The sequence below is a fragment of the Prunus avium genome, chromosome 2 (genome assembly GCF_965620075.1).
Source record: "Prunus avium chromosome 2, drPruAviu1.hap1.1, whole genome shotgun sequence".
In the NCBI taxonomy this organism is placed as follows: Eukaryota; Viridiplantae; Streptophyta; class Magnoliopsida; order Rosales; family Rosaceae; genus Prunus; species Prunus avium.
In genome coordinates this window covers 30,444,768-30,463,715 of record NC_142285.1, presented here as the reverse complement: position 1 = coordinate 30,463,715, position 18,948 = coordinate 30,444,768, and the positions used below count along the sequence as shown (strand labels likewise).

The 18,948-nt window shown below is 36.6% G+C and overlaps 1 protein-coding gene across 1 annotated transcript; it reads right to left on the bottom strand.

Annotated features, from left to right (window-relative positions):
* Positions 1-201: 201 nt before the first annotated feature.
* Positions 202-2,613, bottom strand: HAT3 (homeobox-leucine zipper protein 3). Its single transcript, XM_088249561.1, has 4 exons — positions 2,111-2,613; positions 1,558-1,853; positions 1,311-1,390; positions 202-911 (listed from the first exon to the last, which is right to left on the bottom strand). The coding sequence occupies exons 1-4, from the start codon at positions 2,274-2,276 to the stop codon at positions 560-562; spliced, it is 894 nt and encodes a 297-aa protein (XP_088105687.1). The 5' UTR covers positions 2,277-2,613; the 3' UTR covers positions 202-559.
* Positions 2,614-18,948: the final 16,335 nt, after the last annotated feature.

Here is an 18,948-nt window from a genome sequence, read left to right as displayed (position 1 = left end):
TTTTGTAAAATAGACTAAACCCTTTTTCCATTTTCATTAGTTGAGATTAAATTTTGGTTAGGTAGCTAATTACTCTCCAATGTTTGGCATCTTCTAACCATCATTATATTGGTTGCTATTTTCATAGCTAGTCAAGAAAGGGAGAGATTAGCATGAATTGTCGACAATTAAGTCAAAATCTAATGGAATAGGTTACAACAATTGACATTCAAAGGCCAACTTTTCCACTAAAATTATCATTAAAAAAATCCAGGTTCTCCTGTTACCGCTGAAATTATCCTACCAACACTTCCCATGTATAAACATGACTTTTTTTTAACTTGGTCACCAACTTTTTACTCCTCATCTCCATCTCACTTTCATAACTTTTGCTATAACAATTGGTAAAAGCCCAAAATTTGAAGAAACAAGGGGTGGCTTCTATTGACAAAACCTTGTCCACTACCACTACCACATCTTTTCCCTTCTCCTTCCATACACATTCTCACCCATTTTCCTCCTAATAACCCAAACTATTCTTCTAAGTCATCAGCTTTCCCATTATACTTCCAACCAGAAGTTACGACTTGGGTGCGGATGCATCAAGTGGTCGGCGTTGGATCGGCAATGTAGCCCATGGGCTGATAGGAATAGGCCGCTGGACGTTCGGGACACCACTTTGGCAGGTTTGGCCATTTGCAGGAGCTGTGGAAGAAGCAGCGGCAGATGACGAGGATGAGACGGCCACACGCTCGCATGAAGGGCACATGGTGAGGGTTGTGGGAGGGCTCATTTGCATGTAGAGCTGTGGTGAAAGCTTGAGTGCTCTAAGCTCTTGCACTTCCTTCTGCAACCTCCTGTTGTCTTCTGTTAGTTTCTCACAGCACCTCTTTAGCAACTCACAATCCACCTCTGTTTGCTTTAACTTAGTCCTGCATTTTATTTAACAGATTTAACAATGAATGCAAATTAGCAAGGTGTTATTTTGAAAGAAATGATTGGTTAGTTAGAACCCATTTTAGATTTTACCAAAAACCAAACAAATAATCTTCCAAATTCTAAATTGGAAGAGGCACCTAGGAAAACCCAAAAGAGCAATGAAGTTGGTAGACATGATCATCAATGTCTCATTTAATTACAGGCAACATGTTTGGGGAATATTATTTATGGGAACCAACCAGATTTGGCCTCATCTCATTCAATGCAAACACATGAGAATTGTGAAAGCAATTAATGTGTTACCAAAACCAACTAGTTTAAATGACAATTCTACCCCTGGTTTCCCTTTGATTCCCAACAATGCCTTGAACTCGGTGACGAATTTTTCTCACCTTGCCCTCCTGTTCTGAAACCAAACCTCCACTTGTCTTGGTCTTAGGTTCAGCTGCTTTGCCAACGCTTGCTTTTGCCTCTGAACACAAAAAGATAAAAGAGGGTGAACAAAAACCGCCCTTGGTTTACCATCAAAACTACACAATTGCCACTGAAGAAGAGTGAAGAACATAAACCCCGAGTCGAAAAGACCATAATGCCCTTGTGAAATCATCAAAATAACCCCAAGAAAAAATAGCGACTGACCGGATTCAGAGTGTTGTGCTCCTTGAACGTGTCCTCGAGCAGCAAAGACTGCTCCTTTGTTAGCCTGAGCTTCTTCCTCGACAGGTCGCCACCATTGCCATCTTCATCGTCACTTCCGTGGGAGCACGAGGTCCTCTCGGCCTCATTCTCATCGCCAATGGGCTCTCTCTCGCTCCTCTTCCCGCTCAGGCTCGACACCGTGCTGTTAGGAGACGAAACCCCGTTTTCTTCTTCAAAATCCGCAGCTTGGTTCACGTCGATTCCTCTCAGACACGATCTGGCATCTGGGTTTCGATCTGTCAAGCGATTGAAAGATGTAAAACACCAATACAAATAGCAAGGCTGTAAATAAAGATGTCATTGTGGTGATTTCAGAAGTTAAAAGTTGTGAGCTTTATCATAAAAATACACAGAAAACCTTAAATAGAACAGATCTGACGGCCCAAAAAATTTCCCTTTTGATTTCAGATTGTGTTTTGAGGAGAAAAAAAGAAAACCCAGAAGAAGATTCAAGGAAAATGTGAATAAAATAGACAGAGGAACAAAAAATTACCAGGAAATTGAAAGATTTCATTCCAGGAAGTTCTGTGTTGATGATTTTGCATGGGCTGTGAAGGCTTCTCCATGAGATTCAAGCGCAAAGAAGACTCATTCTCATTGGGTTTACATCCCAAGCTCAAACTCAACCCTAACCCCAACCCATCATCTTTCTCACCCATTTTTTTTATCTTCTTCTCTCTCCTTTACCAAAAGAGCCAAACAGGGCAAGAAAGCAAGCTGCCAGAAAACAGAGAAAAGCAAAACAAAGACTCTTCCTTTCCTTGTTCAGATATCTGGGTTTGCGTCTGATTCTCTACTGTTTGGATTCCAGGAAAGCGAAATGGAAAGAAAGGGTAGAAAATGGCTGGGCTTTGCAGCAGAAGGTGTGGCTCAGAGTTTTTTCTTTTGCTTTTTGCAGTACAGTAAAAGGAAGATGGGACTCTTTGTTTATATACAACAATAGATACAGAGAGAGATACATGGGAAGGGTATAGAGTTAATCATGACTTGTATCAGAGAGACAGAGAGGGCTATTGCCTATTGCCTATTGCCTATTGGCTCTATCAATGATGTGATGTGATGCCTCCAATAGCTCTCTCTAGCTTGCCCTGCTAGACTCATTTACCAACAATTTTAACCATGATTAGGTGTGTGTTTAACTGTGGTTAAAATGAGAGTAAGTTTCGGTTTCTGGGATGAGAGAGTTTAAAAGTTAAAGTTTTTCTCTCTGTTTTTTTCCTTAAATAATGAATTAGTAAATTAAAGTTGCTTTTAAAGCTGTAACTGAGTTCTAATTCTAAATGGAAATTACTGAAATTTTTAATGTATTTTAAAGAACCCCATTTTAAAAAAATATAGGTAATAATAATAATAATAATAATTTGAGAATTTTTACAAAAAAAATTTCATGGGTATTTTCTGAACTCTCCGTATATTGTATTTATAAAAATATATTATTTTAATAATTTTAATTTTTTATATACAAACGATAGTCTAAATTATTTTAAATTAACAAAAGAAGACTCGAACTTGAATGTAAAGAGTGAAATCACTTGTCATGACCAACTGTTAATTTAAGTTTTTCATTATTTGGCAAAAGAAAAATAAAATTAGATGTAAATGCTTTTCATGGCTAGGCTTTATAATAAGCTTCGGTTAAGAAAGCAACTTTGTCGCTAGTTGACCTTTGACTAGAAGATTTATGCATTCTTTAAATACCCACGCGCCTCTCGTGCTATGTGACTGATAATCTCTTTATCCCCAGATACAGATGGGACCCCCAAATTGAATGGAGCGCGTGAGGAGCGTGGTGTATTAGGTGGAGAGAAATTAATTGTGAGGGTGGTTTTTGATTTGGTTGGGTCAGAGAGAAATGATGTTGAAAGTGTAGGTTACATAGAGAGATGGGGTTGGGGCATTTGTTGGCATTTAGTTAGGTTTTTGGGAAAACTGCATCCTATTCATGGGGATGGGGGGAAGTAAGAACATGGAAATGGTTTCCAAATTGAAAGCAAAATTAAATGTGAATTGAAGTCAAAGACTCAATCAAGACAATTGGTCAATTGATGTTTCACATTTATGAATTCCATCTAAGAAATGATGCCTTTCTTCCTTAATTGAATCTTTATATTTATAAATAAATAAATAAAAACCCCTTATTGGTTACTTTTTAAGTTCATACACTATGTGTATATTATAGAAACATAAATAATTTTATACCATGTAGTCGTATTTCAGTAGGTTGAACTACACATAGCAACCCAAATTATTGGTCATTTTTTGGACCCATCCACTTACGCATTTAACGGAGTTATTTATAAATTGTTTCAAGAGTCAATCGTAACTCCCTAATCTTAAAGGCCTAAAACCAAATATATTTATGCGAATAATATTAAAGACGAAAATACAAATTAAATACAAGATCTCAAATGTATTGTACTTTAGCTACAAGCATTTTGTCTCCCCCTAAATTTATGTAACATAGGTAAGTTTGTAATGCAATGTTGAAATTCTTTTGAACAACCTCCTATAAATCTACATCAAGTGATGAGGTGTACGCCTTCTGTCTTTCCCCAATCCACAAAGGAACCAACATCTCCACGTTTACAATTTGAAGACAAGCTTAAATTATTAAATAGAGCATACATACTTATGCAACATTATACGAGGCTTCTATGTTTCCAATGTACTAGTACACCATCGGTGACAATTTGCACTTTTCACCGGTGATGCTTAAGGAGTCGGCGTGGAATGGGTTGTAGGTGGATATCGGGTGGTTTAGTCTGTACAACGAAAGGGTGAATGCTCGAATTGCTATTCTAGCAACCTTCTCTCTAACCTTCTCTTTTGGGCCTTCTCCCTTCTTCACATGACATGTGTCATTTTCTCTACACTTAAAACAATGACATTAATGCATTTAGACAATATATCTTTTGTTCCCAAATTTACCCTTATTAGATGTATTAACTTTATATTTCCTTCAATTTACAACTTAACTTAAACAATTAAATTTAAAAAATAAACATTAAAAGTTCAATTAAATAAATATTTGAAAATAAAAACGAAGTATACTTCCCTAAAAAAAATCTTTTTTTGGTTCCAAAAATAAGTTTTACAATAAAACAGTTAAAAATTATGGAATTTTTTTTAAAAAAATACAGATAAATATTTTTAAAAAATAATGAACATTCTAATTGATTAAAAAAAGTTAAAAGAAAAAAAGAAAAAGAAAAAAGAAAACCCAAACCCATTGCAGCATATATATATATATATATATATATATATATATATATATATATACAGAAATTCTCTTATGCGGACATCCGGACGTTATTATCGTGCGGACGCAGTGTATTTTGTACTACCCCTCTCTGTTTTCCTGCCTGTTTACAATAGGATCCGCACGATAATAACGTGCGGACATCCGGATAAGAGAATAATATATATATATCAGCATCTCTCAGTCCCCTCCCTTGGCCAAAACAACGAGAGAGACTTACCTGCACCGGGGATAGGGCTACAGTCCTATCCCCCTCCAATCGCAGCCCGCCACTTGTCCATTTTCTGACAAAATTGGACACGTGGCGGGCTGCGATTGGAGGGGGATAGGACTGTAGCCCTATCCCCGGTGCAGGCAAGTTTTTTCCCAAAACAACGGCCCCCATCCCTGCCCAATCATCACCATTCCTCCCAATCCAAAACCCCACCGTGCACTGTACTTCTCACTCTCCTCCTTCATTTCCATACCCCAAAACCCATTCTCCCTTCCCTCACCAAAAATAGAGTAGTAAATAGAATTTTTTTAATTAAAAACAAAAAAATTGACGTTAATTTTGTGGAAGATTTTAAAATTCTCTTTTAATTTTTTAACAAGGTGGAAACAAAAGTTAGTTTGTCCAATGCATTTAACAAGGGTAATTTTGGAAAACAAAACATACATTGTTTTAAGTGTAGAGAAAGTGACACATGTCATGAAGAGAAGGGAGAAGGTCCAAAAGAGAAGGTTGCTAGCATTCCTCTAACACTTAATAGTCAAGAATCTCATGGTTGTTGAGCTGTTGACGAAAAGAGGGGGAGAGCAGGGGCGGAGGCATGTGGGGACCTATGTAGTCACTGCTCGCACTAAAATTTTATTATTTTTTTTAAAAAGTACTAGTATGCAGCCCAATTTCCTCTAAGCTAAAAGTCATTTACCACATGGGTCATACCCAACATCCCAAAGTACTATGCAGCCAAAACTACATTACCACACGGGCCCTACTAGCCAGCCAAATTTTCTACAACCATACACTACCCATTCCCAAAAGGATTAGAATTATTATTATAATTATATATTTCCTTCTTGTAAAAATCAATAAACCTAAACATTTTTCTATTTTCTTGGGGCAGAAATAAGATCGGCCAGCTACTTGCGAGTTTTTTTACTTCTCAAATTCTAATTATATCATCAAGTTTTTTTATTTCTATTGATTTTAATGGGTCTTTCAATTTATGTGTAGATTACCAAAGGGGAAAGGCTTTGGAGATATTTGGTAACTTGCTATTCAACTCCAAGTATGTATTTGTCTATCCCTTGTAACTTTTCTTACATAGTATGTAATTGTTTATCCCTTTAATGCAATTGTGAACTTGTGTTGATGAATTTTTTATTTTATTTTATAAATTTCTATACATATATAATTCTCTATTGGCTTGATTAATATATTGCTTTGAATTGAATGCCCAATTTTTTTCAATTTATAAGTTTGAGAAAATGTTCATAATTGTTTCAATTTAAATTTAGTCCATATATGTGTTTCAGTTATGGAAAGATTTTTCAAAAGAAAATCAAAGTATGATTTTCAAAATATGAAAACTCGTCGAGGATAATTATGATTCTAATGAATAGACAATATAGACAATATGATTTTTGATATTTTGACATCTTGTGAGCTCATTTATATTTTGTGAGAGGCCCCCAAACACATGAAATCCTAGCTTCGCCACTAGGGAAGAGGGAGGAAGAGGAGGAAGAGGAGGAGAGAAGGAAAGAGTGGGTCGAGGAAGGGCGAATCTGTGGGTCAGATGAGGTGGCTGGGAGAGAGGGAGTTTTTTTTAAGCTATACTTAAAAAATATTAGTATTTTAAAAAAATAATCCTAATGTTTTATTATTTTAAGAATTTTATTTTTATTTTTATTGACAAATCAGCACAAAAGTGAGTCCCTCACTTGCCACGTCATCCATTTAACATAAGACTAGATGGTCAAAGTAACATAATGTGTAAATTGATCGAATCTTAAAACATTGGGGGTTTAAATTGATGAAATTGAAACCCCGATGCTCAAATTGAGAATGACCCCAAACACTTAAGGGGTGTTTTGCCATTAGCACCAAAAAAAAAAAAAAAAAAAACTACAAAGCCCACATTACTAAATTAAGCATGATGTCCAAGCCCACAAACTCAAAGCAAACCAAAACACTAAAACAACACATAAGCCTAAATAAGCACAGTAGGAAATTAGGAATTACTAATTATAATGGGAATCCTTGGTATGCAAGGAAAGAAAGTCAATGGTCTACAAGTCACACCAACACTCCCCCTCACGTTGATGCATAGATGTCACTAATGCCCAACTGATCCAATGAATTGTGGAACGCTCTACTGAAAATTGCATTTGTCAAAATATCCGCCAATTGATCCTCGGACTTCACGAAAGGAAACTGAATCACTTTAGCCTCAAACTTTTGTTTGATGAAGTGTTGATCCAACTCAACATATTTAGTGCTATCATGTTGAACCGGATTATGTGCAATAGCTATAGCAGCCTTGTTATCATAAAAGAGATTCATTGTGGACGTAGGTTTATACCCAAGTTTAGTAAGCAACTTCCTTAACCAAAGGAACTCACAAATTCCTTTAGTCATGCCTCTGAACTCGGCTTCTGCACTGGATAAAACTACTACCTTATGTTTCTTGCTCCTCCATGTCACCAAATGACCTCCCACGGATGTGAATTAACTCGATGTGGATCTTCTATCTGTTACACTACTTGCCTAATCTGCATCTGAATAACCATCAATATTCGAATGGCCATATTTTGAGAACATAAGTCATTTTCCTGGTGCAGAGTTTAAATATCTAAATATCCGAAGAACTGCATTCATGTTGGTCTTCACTTGGAGAATGCATAAATTGACTGATGACACTCATCACATAAAAAATGTATGGTTGAGTATGTAACATGTAGATCAATCTTCCCACTAACCTTTGGTTTTTTTTTTTTTTTTTTTTTTTTTTTGTTACTTGGAACTTGATCTAGGTATTCTCCAAGATAATGATTATGAACAATATGAGTGTCCACAGGTGTGCAATCTAGCATTCATGGCGCTCAAAAAATGATGATTCGTCTTGGTTGACTGGTGCTCAAAAAATCATTCGGATCAAAGGTCATATGATTAGTGGCGTCATACTCAATTATCCAACCAATAGAGTCACTTAGATTAGAAGTATGAAATACATAACCACAGTTACCTGAGTTATCGGGAGGCTCGAAGCCATCATTAGAGTCCACCTGAGGTCCTATAGAGACAAGCGCAGCATGTCCGAAACCACTGGCAGCGTCTCTGAGCTTTCGAGCATGTAGTTCTTCCCACAATTCGGGATAACCATTCAACTTAAAGCAGTGTTCGCGGGTATGCTTGGGGTTGCCACAGTGGGTGAAACCACTGTCATCAGTCAAAGCCTTGGGACGAGAAGATGGAATGACTTTACTAGGTGGTGCACCATGAGCAATAGCATACGATTGAATCTGAAGGTGAGTCAGTAGAGGAACTCTGGGACTATCCAGCTCGACCATTTGGACAGATCGAGGAGCATTCTTTGTAGTAAAACCGGCGCCAGTGGGTGTGGACGAACCCATCATTACAATTTATCGAACGTCTTCATTGCAAACATAGGAAGAGTCATCTGAAGAATATCGCTTCATGCCTTATCAAGGCGGTCATCTAGGCCATCCAAAAAGATGTAAACTCGATCTTCCTACATAATATCATTATAGTGCTTGATATCACATTCATACTACATCATATTGGGACAACGGAAATCAATCTCTCTCCACAAGCTTTGGAGAGTATTGTAGTAGGTTTCAATCGAGCCACCAGCTTATCAAATACGGGAGAATCATCGTTTCAGATCATACACCTAAGAGGTGTCAGCACCATCATAGTAGGTCGTAGCAATTGCATCCCATACTGCTTTTGTCATCGGAAAGCGAATGAAATTGTTAATCAAGCTCTTCTCTAGAGAATTGATGAGCCATCCTTTCACAATTGAGTTTTCGGTTCGCCATCGAGGAAACGTCAGAGCAGTTGTAAAAGTGTCTGCCGCGCAAATCTCACGGCCTGGAGTTCCGGGCCGAGGGGATGTGCGTTAACACGCAGTTTTCTACTTTTGGATGCGGTGCAGTTGTGCGCGGGCGTGCCAGCACGGTCTACCGTGCGTCGATGTGTTGATGAGTGTTGGATGGATAAGTGGTGCGCCTGTTTGAACTGTCTTCCTAATCAAACGATTGTAGCCGAGAGAGGAACTGGTCTCGGCTGTTAGATTCACGGCCTGAACTACAAGGCCGTTGAGTGATGGTGTTGGTGGTGGGTTTTAGGCGGTGCTCCGGCGCGCTGCTCAGGGAGCGATGGTCGTGTGATATATGGGGTGAGTGAACGAACAACAAGGATGGTGCTCCGGCGCCTTGAAAATCAAGGGTCGTATGATATATTGATGAATGGATTTTCCTTAAAATCTAACACTTCTCCTAGGAAAGCAAGTAAAGATATTGAAAGTGCATTACAGGAAAAAATAAGTTGCTCCGTGGGAGGCTTTGTTTTGGTGTTGAACCTTTTGAATGTAGCTCGAGTCTTGTATTTATAGGAAGAGTCTCTGGAGGAGTAATCGAGGCTAAAAATCCGCATGGTGGAGTTGGATTGGAGCAAGTGGGCAGTCCAATCGACATTTGGGATCGTGAAGTATGGTGGTGTGACCCCAGAAATCCCGGTGAATCTCGGCCGCCGCTCTTGATCGTGGGTTCTGAGCTTCTGGCCGTGGAGACGCATTTATGGCCTGGATAGCTGGTGAACCAATATCTCAGGCTGTCAGAATTCTTGTGAGAATGTCCACGTCTAATCACTCTGATCCTCATCACCAAATCCTGACTTCAGTCACTTCCCACCTTCCCTCATGCATTAAATGCTTCTTTGTGGTCAGTGGGTTTGCTGCATTAAACATGCACTACTTCATTAAATGAAGCCTGGGTCCCTGCTATCACGTGATGATCTGACTTTAATATTTCCGACCGCGATTTTGTTCGGCCTCGGCCTCGGCCTGCGCTTGAGGCCGAGATGATCATGCCTTAGCATTTCTTCTTTTGTCTTTAGGAAGGCGAAGTACCCTGGCGAAACGCTGCGTTTCATTTTTTACGAACAAGTGCCAGGGCCGAGAGAAGGGGCTCCTTCGGCCAGCTTATGGCCGTGATTTATCAGGCACAAACAAAAAGGTGGTGGAAGATCTTCATTAATATATCCCAATTTGTCTTTGTTGGAGATATACATCTTGACAACTTGTGACCATAAGGCATAGTTGGTGCCATCCAACTTGATTGATGTCAATTTGTGTAGTGGAGGCTTCATAGGAAATCGTTGTCAAAGTCGTTGTCGGAGTCGAGGTTGGGGTCGTCGTCGACGTCAGGGTGAATGGTCATCAGGATAGGATCCTGATTCAGGATCAAGTTTGAGGTCTGAGTATGCATCTTTAGGAGCTGAGCCAGCTCGCACTCAACTCAGCTATGGTTGGTTTAGAAGGAAATGAGGAATCGGTAGTGATCTTTTCAACCCTCATCGCAGCGGCTAAGGTTTGAAACTAGAGTCAGCAATCTCAAGATCGTTGCTCTGATACCATGCTAAACTATGAGAACTATGAGATAATATTTATTTGTGGGAATTTTCTGTATATTCATCTCCTTGTATGAGGTCATATTTATAATATAACGGAGCCTTAGTGGCCAAGTAAATAATAAATTCTTAAGTCTATTTACAGTAGGAAATCAAAAAATAAAGTAAATCAATTACAATTATAATGGGAATCCTTGGTATGCAAGGAAAGAAAGTCAATGGTCCACAAGTCACGCCAACAATATCCTATCGATCATTAAAGACCAATACAAATTGGATTTAGGGAGGGTTTGGGTGATGATTGGACTGAGAAATTAGCTAAACGAATATAATGATGGACTCAGATTTGAACATGACTAAGATAAAGTCACCATAAGGAAATTGTTATTCATTTACCCAAAACAAAAAACAAAAACAATAAAAGAAGGAACAGAAAGAGAAGGGAAAGAACTCATTATACATTACTTGTGTTAACATGTTTAATAGTAATGAGTAAAACGTTAAGGGAATGTGATTTATATTTACAATCCTATGTGTCTTTTGGTATTATTTTTATTTTAAAAGAATAAGTTTATAACAAAAATGAAACTTTAATTAGAGCACTTTCAGTGGTTCCTTTTTCCATGGCAAAAGGCTCTCTGGACTGGCAAAACACATCCCACCAAGCAAATCCAGCCCGGGCAAGAGGTGGGCTCCACCAAGACTAGGCAGGCCTGAAGGCAAGATCAGCTCGAACTGCTGTTTGAGCGCGCTACGTCAACGAAGAAAAAAATTGGAAAAAATTCTTAAAAAATACAAAAAATTTCAGATTTTTTTTTATAAAATACCTAGCAATTTTTTATGGGAGGTGATTTTCCTATAACCATTTTCTCAATTTACACACCCTTTTTTTAAAATCTCATTTAATAAATTATGTTTTTTTTTTGTTCTTTATCTTTACTATTCTATCCTTACCCTTTCTTTGTAAATCGTACTTCACTTTTATATTATTTCTTTAACTTTTTACTTTATTTTCCAACTTGCACTAATTTTTTAATATATTTTTTTCCTTTCATCGTGTAAGAAGTAAGGCTAAAAACCAAAAATCCATTAGCATTCCCGATATATTGCCCCTGCAACTCCCCCTCACCCTTGCCCTCACCCTCACCCTCACTTTGTTCTTTAAAAAAAAAAAAAATCATTTTTCAAAATTTAATAATTTATATTGAGTTGATGATTCAAATGAATCAGTGGTTTGGAAATTAGCTAGCTAAGGTAAAAAGTAATTAATCAATCCAAAAGAAAGAAATAATGGTGCATTAATTGGCATATGTGGATAATGGATTAATCAATCCAATAGAAGACAATGCATAGCTTATAGGTGGCCAAAGCTTGCTTTGTTGTATGCCTAGTTAATTTACATGGGATATAAATTTTGAAAAATAGGAGGGGTTGAGTTTTTTTTCTTTCTTTTTTTAAAAATTTGATTTTGAAAAATGAAGTAAAAAAAAAGAAGAAGAAATAATATTAAAGTGATGTATGATAAGGGTAGAATAGAAAAGAAAAGAAACAAAAAAGAACAAAATTTATTAAATTTATTAAAAACTAGCCTCTTCGCATGCGCTTCCGCGCCTGCGAGAGGCTTTTAAAATTTAAAAAAAAAATTTAGAATTAAAAAAGATAATGGGTGGTTGTGTTCCATAAAAAGAGGATCCATTATCTGATTTTTCTTTTAATTTTTTTGTAATATGAAAAAGTGTGAATTTACCATATTATCCTCATTTAATTAATAATTTCAGTTCTTCATGTTTGCATTAACCAAGGGCATTTTCTGGTATTTTGAATGTTTCACCATTCTCTGCCTTATGCTTTATATATATAGATATATAATGGAGTGTAAGTGGAGAAAAGATGAGTGGAAAAATCAACTCCCTTTTTATTTATTAATCTCATACGTTTAAACAAAATTAATCTCATATGAATAGTATTTGTTCTTAGGTTGCCATGGTAATAGGTGGAAAAAAAAGAAGCTAGGATACTATTTACATGAACAGCAACCGCACTTACTTGTCCTTGCCTTTTTTCAGGTTTTTGTAGAGAATGTGGTACCAACCTTCGAACCCAAGACCACTATGAGTTATTACTAGCACTTAACCACAAAGGCCATTTACTTGCCTCTGCCTTTTTTTTTCTTAATTTAGTCTGATACTTGCCTTTGTCTTTTGCCTTGGCTAAAGGGGTGGGATAGAGTGAAATCACGTGGGGAGAGCTTCACGTGCACCAACATGCCTCTCATCACCACGTGGCCCCATTATTGCACTCGTGCGTGTCACTTTGGTCTCTCCCTAACCAGACACGCATTTCTCTCAATCATTGGATACTCTCTCTAGTTTTCTTTATTTCCAAGCTCATTATACCCACGCCCTCATCCAGCAGTATCATGCACGCGCTTGTCTCATCAACAGCATCCATATCCCCAATTTTCATATTAATAATTTAGTAAACCAAGTTGGGCATGAAATTTTTAAGCATTAGGATTAGCACATGAGGGTTTTGGTCGGCCATGATTAAGATCTTCCCACGTGTGTATTAGCTGTCACACGTGTGCATCCTCCAATTATGGATTGCACTAACAACCCGACAAATCCATCCATTACCCATGTAGTGTATATCTCTTCTTTTGTCTTTGTTTTTCATCCGAAATTGTTGTTGTTTTGTTTCTTCTCTTTTAATTTTGTTTGTCCCAAGTAATTAAGATGCTACTTATTTAACATATTAATTAAATAAAGCATCGATCTCTAGATGTTGATGATAATCATCATAGGACCGACATGTCATGCCATTCGCATTCTTAGTTATTTTATTCAAATTCATGTGGATATTGAATCTATACACGCCCTATAACTTTATTAAAATTTAAGTTAAAAAAACTAATTTTTAATTTCAACTGGTTATCATGATTAAAAGTTTCTCTCAGTTGTATAAGATCAACTAACTCTTATTAGTTTAATGACATTCCTTTTTCTAATGTTGAAAGAAGTTTTAAATTCGAATTTCTCGTTTCTCATATCACACAACTCACAACCCACCCCATACAGTACTCATCTTTTATATTGCTCTCCCTCAACTCCGTTTTTACAAAAATATTGAACAAGATTTCTGTCAAAAGTACACTTTAATCAGATTGTTGCATGCCCCTTTATTTCTACTTTTTAAAATACTCTCCCAAAGAGTACAGTGTAAGCAAGCATATTGGGTGGAAAAAGTAGAATTTGTAGAAGGATATTGAGGCATGAGGTGCAAGAATTGTTCTTTAAGTTAACCTACGAAAAATGCAAGGAACAAAGCTCCAGCAAGACACACGTGTGCATGTGGGATCACATGCATTGCTACTCAAAATCCAGCTATAATACCATAATGATAGGGTGGGGTGATCATTGCACGTGTGGTAGTGTTGGATTTTAAGAATTTGGATGTTGGAGTTAGTTATTCAAGTCTTTATGTAACACATAATCATAGTACTCCCCAAAAAAAGGGCAGTCATCATGTTGAATTATTATTGGCATTTTGAAAAAGTTATTCTGCGCTTATTTGTTATAAAAATATATATATATAAGAGAAATTATAATTTTCAGAGTGTCGATGAACTTTTTAGAATGCAAATAATAGCTCTCAAAAGAAAATCGTTGAATTTTTGGCTTCAAAGTCTTACATTCAAAATTTTGTATAATCTCTTTTGTTCAATTACGTACCAATGATCATGTTGCCTATATATACATATTAAGGGATGAAATAGTAAAAGCATAATATTTTCAATTAAATAATAAACAATAAAAATCTTACAAATTAAAACAACCAATGTAACCAATGTACGCCACTGGGGTTTAGCCCAATCGAAAAGTGCTTTGATTTACAAATCCAATGACACCTTGCAATAAGGTGTACGTGAGAAGGACCCGGATCCTTTGCTCTGATTTTCTCTGCCATGATCTGCTTTACTTTTGTTCTTCATATGTCACATCATTAAAATTTAATCTAAGGGATATAAATTGGACACATTGACTGTAAAATAAAACTCTAATTTACTCCTAATTAAAAATGATTAAAAAACCATAACTTGACTAACACCTAAACTTAAGGTCGCTGGAATTTTATTTTTTCCTTCTTCCTGCTTTGCATGTTTGCATCGCTCATCAATCTTTTCTTTCTCCAATCTTAGAACACAAAAACATTCTTACCAAGAAGAGTATGAACATAACAAGAATCCTATGACACATCGAATAAATAAGAAACTAGCTCCAAGGGCATAGGAAATTAAATCATTAAGTTTAGCCAAATAATTGAAAACCTAGAGTGAGAAAGAACATAAGTCATGTAAAGAAAATATAGAAGTAAACTCTAAGTTTTCAAAGAAAAAACAGGGAATTTATGCCCACAAATGATGAAGAGAGACAATTCCACTTTTTGTTTGCGAGGTTTTGTTATTGCATTTTGTTCCTCATTCAAATGCCATGTTCAGTTGTTGAGAAATTCCGGAAGAGAAACTAAAGTTTGGAATTTGAATCTCATCTGGTTTGGGGGTTGTGATTTCTCAGCAACGAAATGGAGCATGTGCTCCCGATAATTGTACATTTGAGAGAAGTTAATTGCATTGGGTACAATCATCATATCCCACATCACCTAATTTGCTGAATTATTTAGCATTTGCCAGTTGTGTAATTTGGAACAATATTTTGAAAGGCGAGGCGTTGATGTAAGGCGTTTTAGTCATGCTATACGAGGCGTAAGCCTTGAAGCACTGAGGCGTATGCCTTTTGAACATTAATTAATTAATTATAAAATTTATAAATAATACAATATAATTAAACTGTACAACTAATTCTTATTAAACCATAACAATTTTTCTATATATATAGGTCTATGTAGAAATTATTGTTGTACTATACAACAAAAAAAAAAAATCTCTATATATAAAGCAAAAGGCAGAGAATGGTGAAACATTCAAAATACCAGAAAATGCCCTTGGTTAATGCAAACATTAAGAATTGAAATTATTAATTAAATGAGGATAATATGGTCAATTCACACTTTTTCATATTTAAAAAAATTAAAAGAAAAAGAAAATTCAAATAAAGGATGCTATTTTTATGGAACACAACTACCCATTATCTTTTTTAATTCAAAATAAATTTAATTTTTTTTTAAAAAGCCTCTCATAGGCGCGTGCACAGAGGCTAGTATATATAAAGCAAAAGGTAGAGAATGGTGAAACATTCAAAATACCAGAAAATGCTCTTGGTTAATGCAAACATTAAGAATTGAAATTATTAATTAAATGAGGATAATATGGTAAGTTCATATTTTTTCATATTAAAAAATTAAAATTAAAAGAAAAATCAGATAATAGATCCTATTTTTATGGAACACAATTACCCATGATCTTTTTTAATTCTAAAATAAATTTAAAAATTTCTTAAAAAAACCTCTCGCAGGCGCGGAAGCGCGTGCAGAGAGGCTAGTATATATAATAGAAATTTAGTTATATACCCATTCTTAACACTAGTATTATAAATAAACCCTACATCATTTAAAACCCATAAACACACCCAAAAAACACCCAAAAATTGACAGCTGTCCTATTAACTTATATTGTATTCTGATTTTACCCTTTTAGCATAAAGTATAGAGGAAAACCCATGATCGCCAGCTCACCTTCTTTGAGAAACGTTGAATCCATAAAAGCATGCGAAAAATAAAACAAAAAACAACCTGGAAGCCATAAAAGTTGGTATCCCGAGAAGACCAATTGCTACTTTTTCTCAAATCTCAACCCAACTAGCTGATTTAAAAATTATTCTTTTTTATCATTTATTTAATAACAATTACTTTGTGGATTGAAGAGGAATGAGAAGAAGAAGAAGAACATCGACCATGACGATGCGCGAGCTCATGACTGGTGGAGTAGCTTGTGCGGTTCCAAGCTCATCTTCTTCCGCCAATCCTTTCGGTGCTCTAGCCAACGCTCTTATCGGCTCTTCTTTCAAGACGTAGGTTTGTCGTCTTCCTCTTCGCTCATTTCACTTTCAATTTCTCTTCTCCATTTAGAATTTTCAATCCTCAATTTCATCACCAGTGGCCTCATCGGCGTCATTTTCTCATGTTTTCGTTCGATTCACGAGCAGGAAAGGTTGAAGGTTGTCTTACCTTCAAACCCTCATCTCTCCTCTGTTCTCTCCCTTCTTCCCTCTCTCTGCCTTCAAAGTAAACCAAACAGTCTCAGAGCCATGGACCAACACAAGACCGACGACAATCTCCGTTACGTCGATGGCCTCACACATGTTCTCGCCGCCGATGCCTCCATTTCCTTTTCAGGTTTGTTCCATCTGTTTCAATTCGTTATTATCCTTTTGGTTTTTGCTTAATTTACTTGAATTTTGACTCGATTTCAGTTTCTTCGTTGAATTTGGTGCTAATTTCCATTTTTTTTAGATATGAACATAGCTAATGGTTAAGCTCGCGGATTTGAGGTGTCAATTGCCGGACGAAGGCTTTCAGAACGCCAACGCCGGTGGTGATTGCGAGAAGAACGAAGATGAAGACGATTTCTCTTTCACCTGCACCAATCTCGACGGATCGCCAATTTCCACCGACGATATATTCCAAAATGGCCAGATCCGTCCAGTGTTCCCGATTTGCAACCATGATCTCCTATTCGCTGATGCCGACTACAATGATACTTCCAGATCCAGAGGGGCTGCCGCTTCGTCTTCCTCTCTGCGGTCGCCATTGAAGAAGCTCTTCTTTGAAAAGCTGGATACGCCGACCTCGGCAACGTCGTTTTACAACTCAGGAGGTGAACTCGAGTCCTGATCCATGAGATCAACCAGCTTCTGAGTTTGATCATCAACACCTATTACAGCAACAAGGAGATCTTTCTCCGTGAGCTCATCAGTAACACATCTAATGTACGTATTTTCACAGTTTATTCTTATGATGATTTCCCATTTCAGTATTTTTCTAGTGTTTATTGTATGAATCGTTGTGTTTTCTGTTTGTGTTTGGCTTATGAACGTTTTAAATTCAACGACTTAGTTTGTATGGTGATTTCATGGTGATCTCACAGTGTTATTACCCTATATTGGAACTTTATCACTGTAAAGTTCCAGTATAGGGTAATAACACTGCTTGTTTGCTATGAAATTTTATTTCTAATGCATGTCTACCTCTGTAAAGTTCCAGCATAGGGTAATAACACTGCTTGTTTGCTATGAAATCCTATTTCTAATGCATGTCTACCACTATAAAGTTCCAGTATAGGGTATTAACACTGCTTGTTTGCTATGAAATCCTAGTTCTAAAGCATGTCTACCACTGTAAAGTTCCAGTATAGGGTATTAACACTGCTTGTTTGCTATGAAATCCTATTTCTAATGCATGTCTACCACTGTAAAGTTCCAGTATAGGGTATTAACACTGCTTGTTTGCTATGAAATCCTATTTCTAATGCACGTCTACCACTGTAAAGTTCCAGTATATGGTAATAACACTGCTTGTTTGCTATGAAATCCTATTTCTAATGCACGCCTACCACTATTAAGTTCCAGTCTAGGGTAATAACACTGCTTGTTTGCTATGAAATCCTATTTCTAATGCACGTCTACCACTGTAAAGTTCCAGTATAGGGTAATAACGCTGCTTATTTTCTATGAAATCCTATTTCTAATGCACGTCTACTAGTGTTATTACCACATACTGGAACTATACAGTGGTAGACATGCATTACAAATATGATTTTAGAGGAAACAAGCATTATTAATACCCTATACTGGAACTTTACAGTGGTAGACATTCTTCAGAAATAGGATTTCAGAGGAAACAATCAGTGTTAATACCCTGTATTGGAACTTTACAGTCATTAATCAGAAATTTCAGTGAACTAGCGACTAAAATAATGATAGTAAGCAGTCAGTGCAATAATGAAATCCAATATAGTTTCAAGATTTTGTCTTTGATTCGAATCTAAAATGCTGTTATTACCCTAGAATGGAACTTTATATAAATTTATCAACATTACAGTAAGTTCGGTGTTGAATGTCTTACCTTTGATGCGTTTTCGTGTTGAAATCGTTCTCTGAACTTTTCTCTTGGTTTTGAAAGCGAAGGTCACTGTGTCGTATTTGTTCTTGGTGCTTGGTGGTGGTTATGGAGTTTCTGTCTGATTGAAGATGAGGACGCTTTGATGAAGGTGAACGAAGTGACGTTTTGCAGAGAAGTTAATAAAAGCACGTGCTGGAGGTTGAGTTACTGTTTTTTTTTTGGACAAAAGTTACGATTTTCTAGAGGTTAAAATGTTTGGGCTTGTTTATAAATTTGGGCTGGGTTGATTTTGGGTGTTTTTTGAGTTTTTTTTTTTCTGTTGGGCTTATCAATGGCAGCCTTGTAATATATAGGA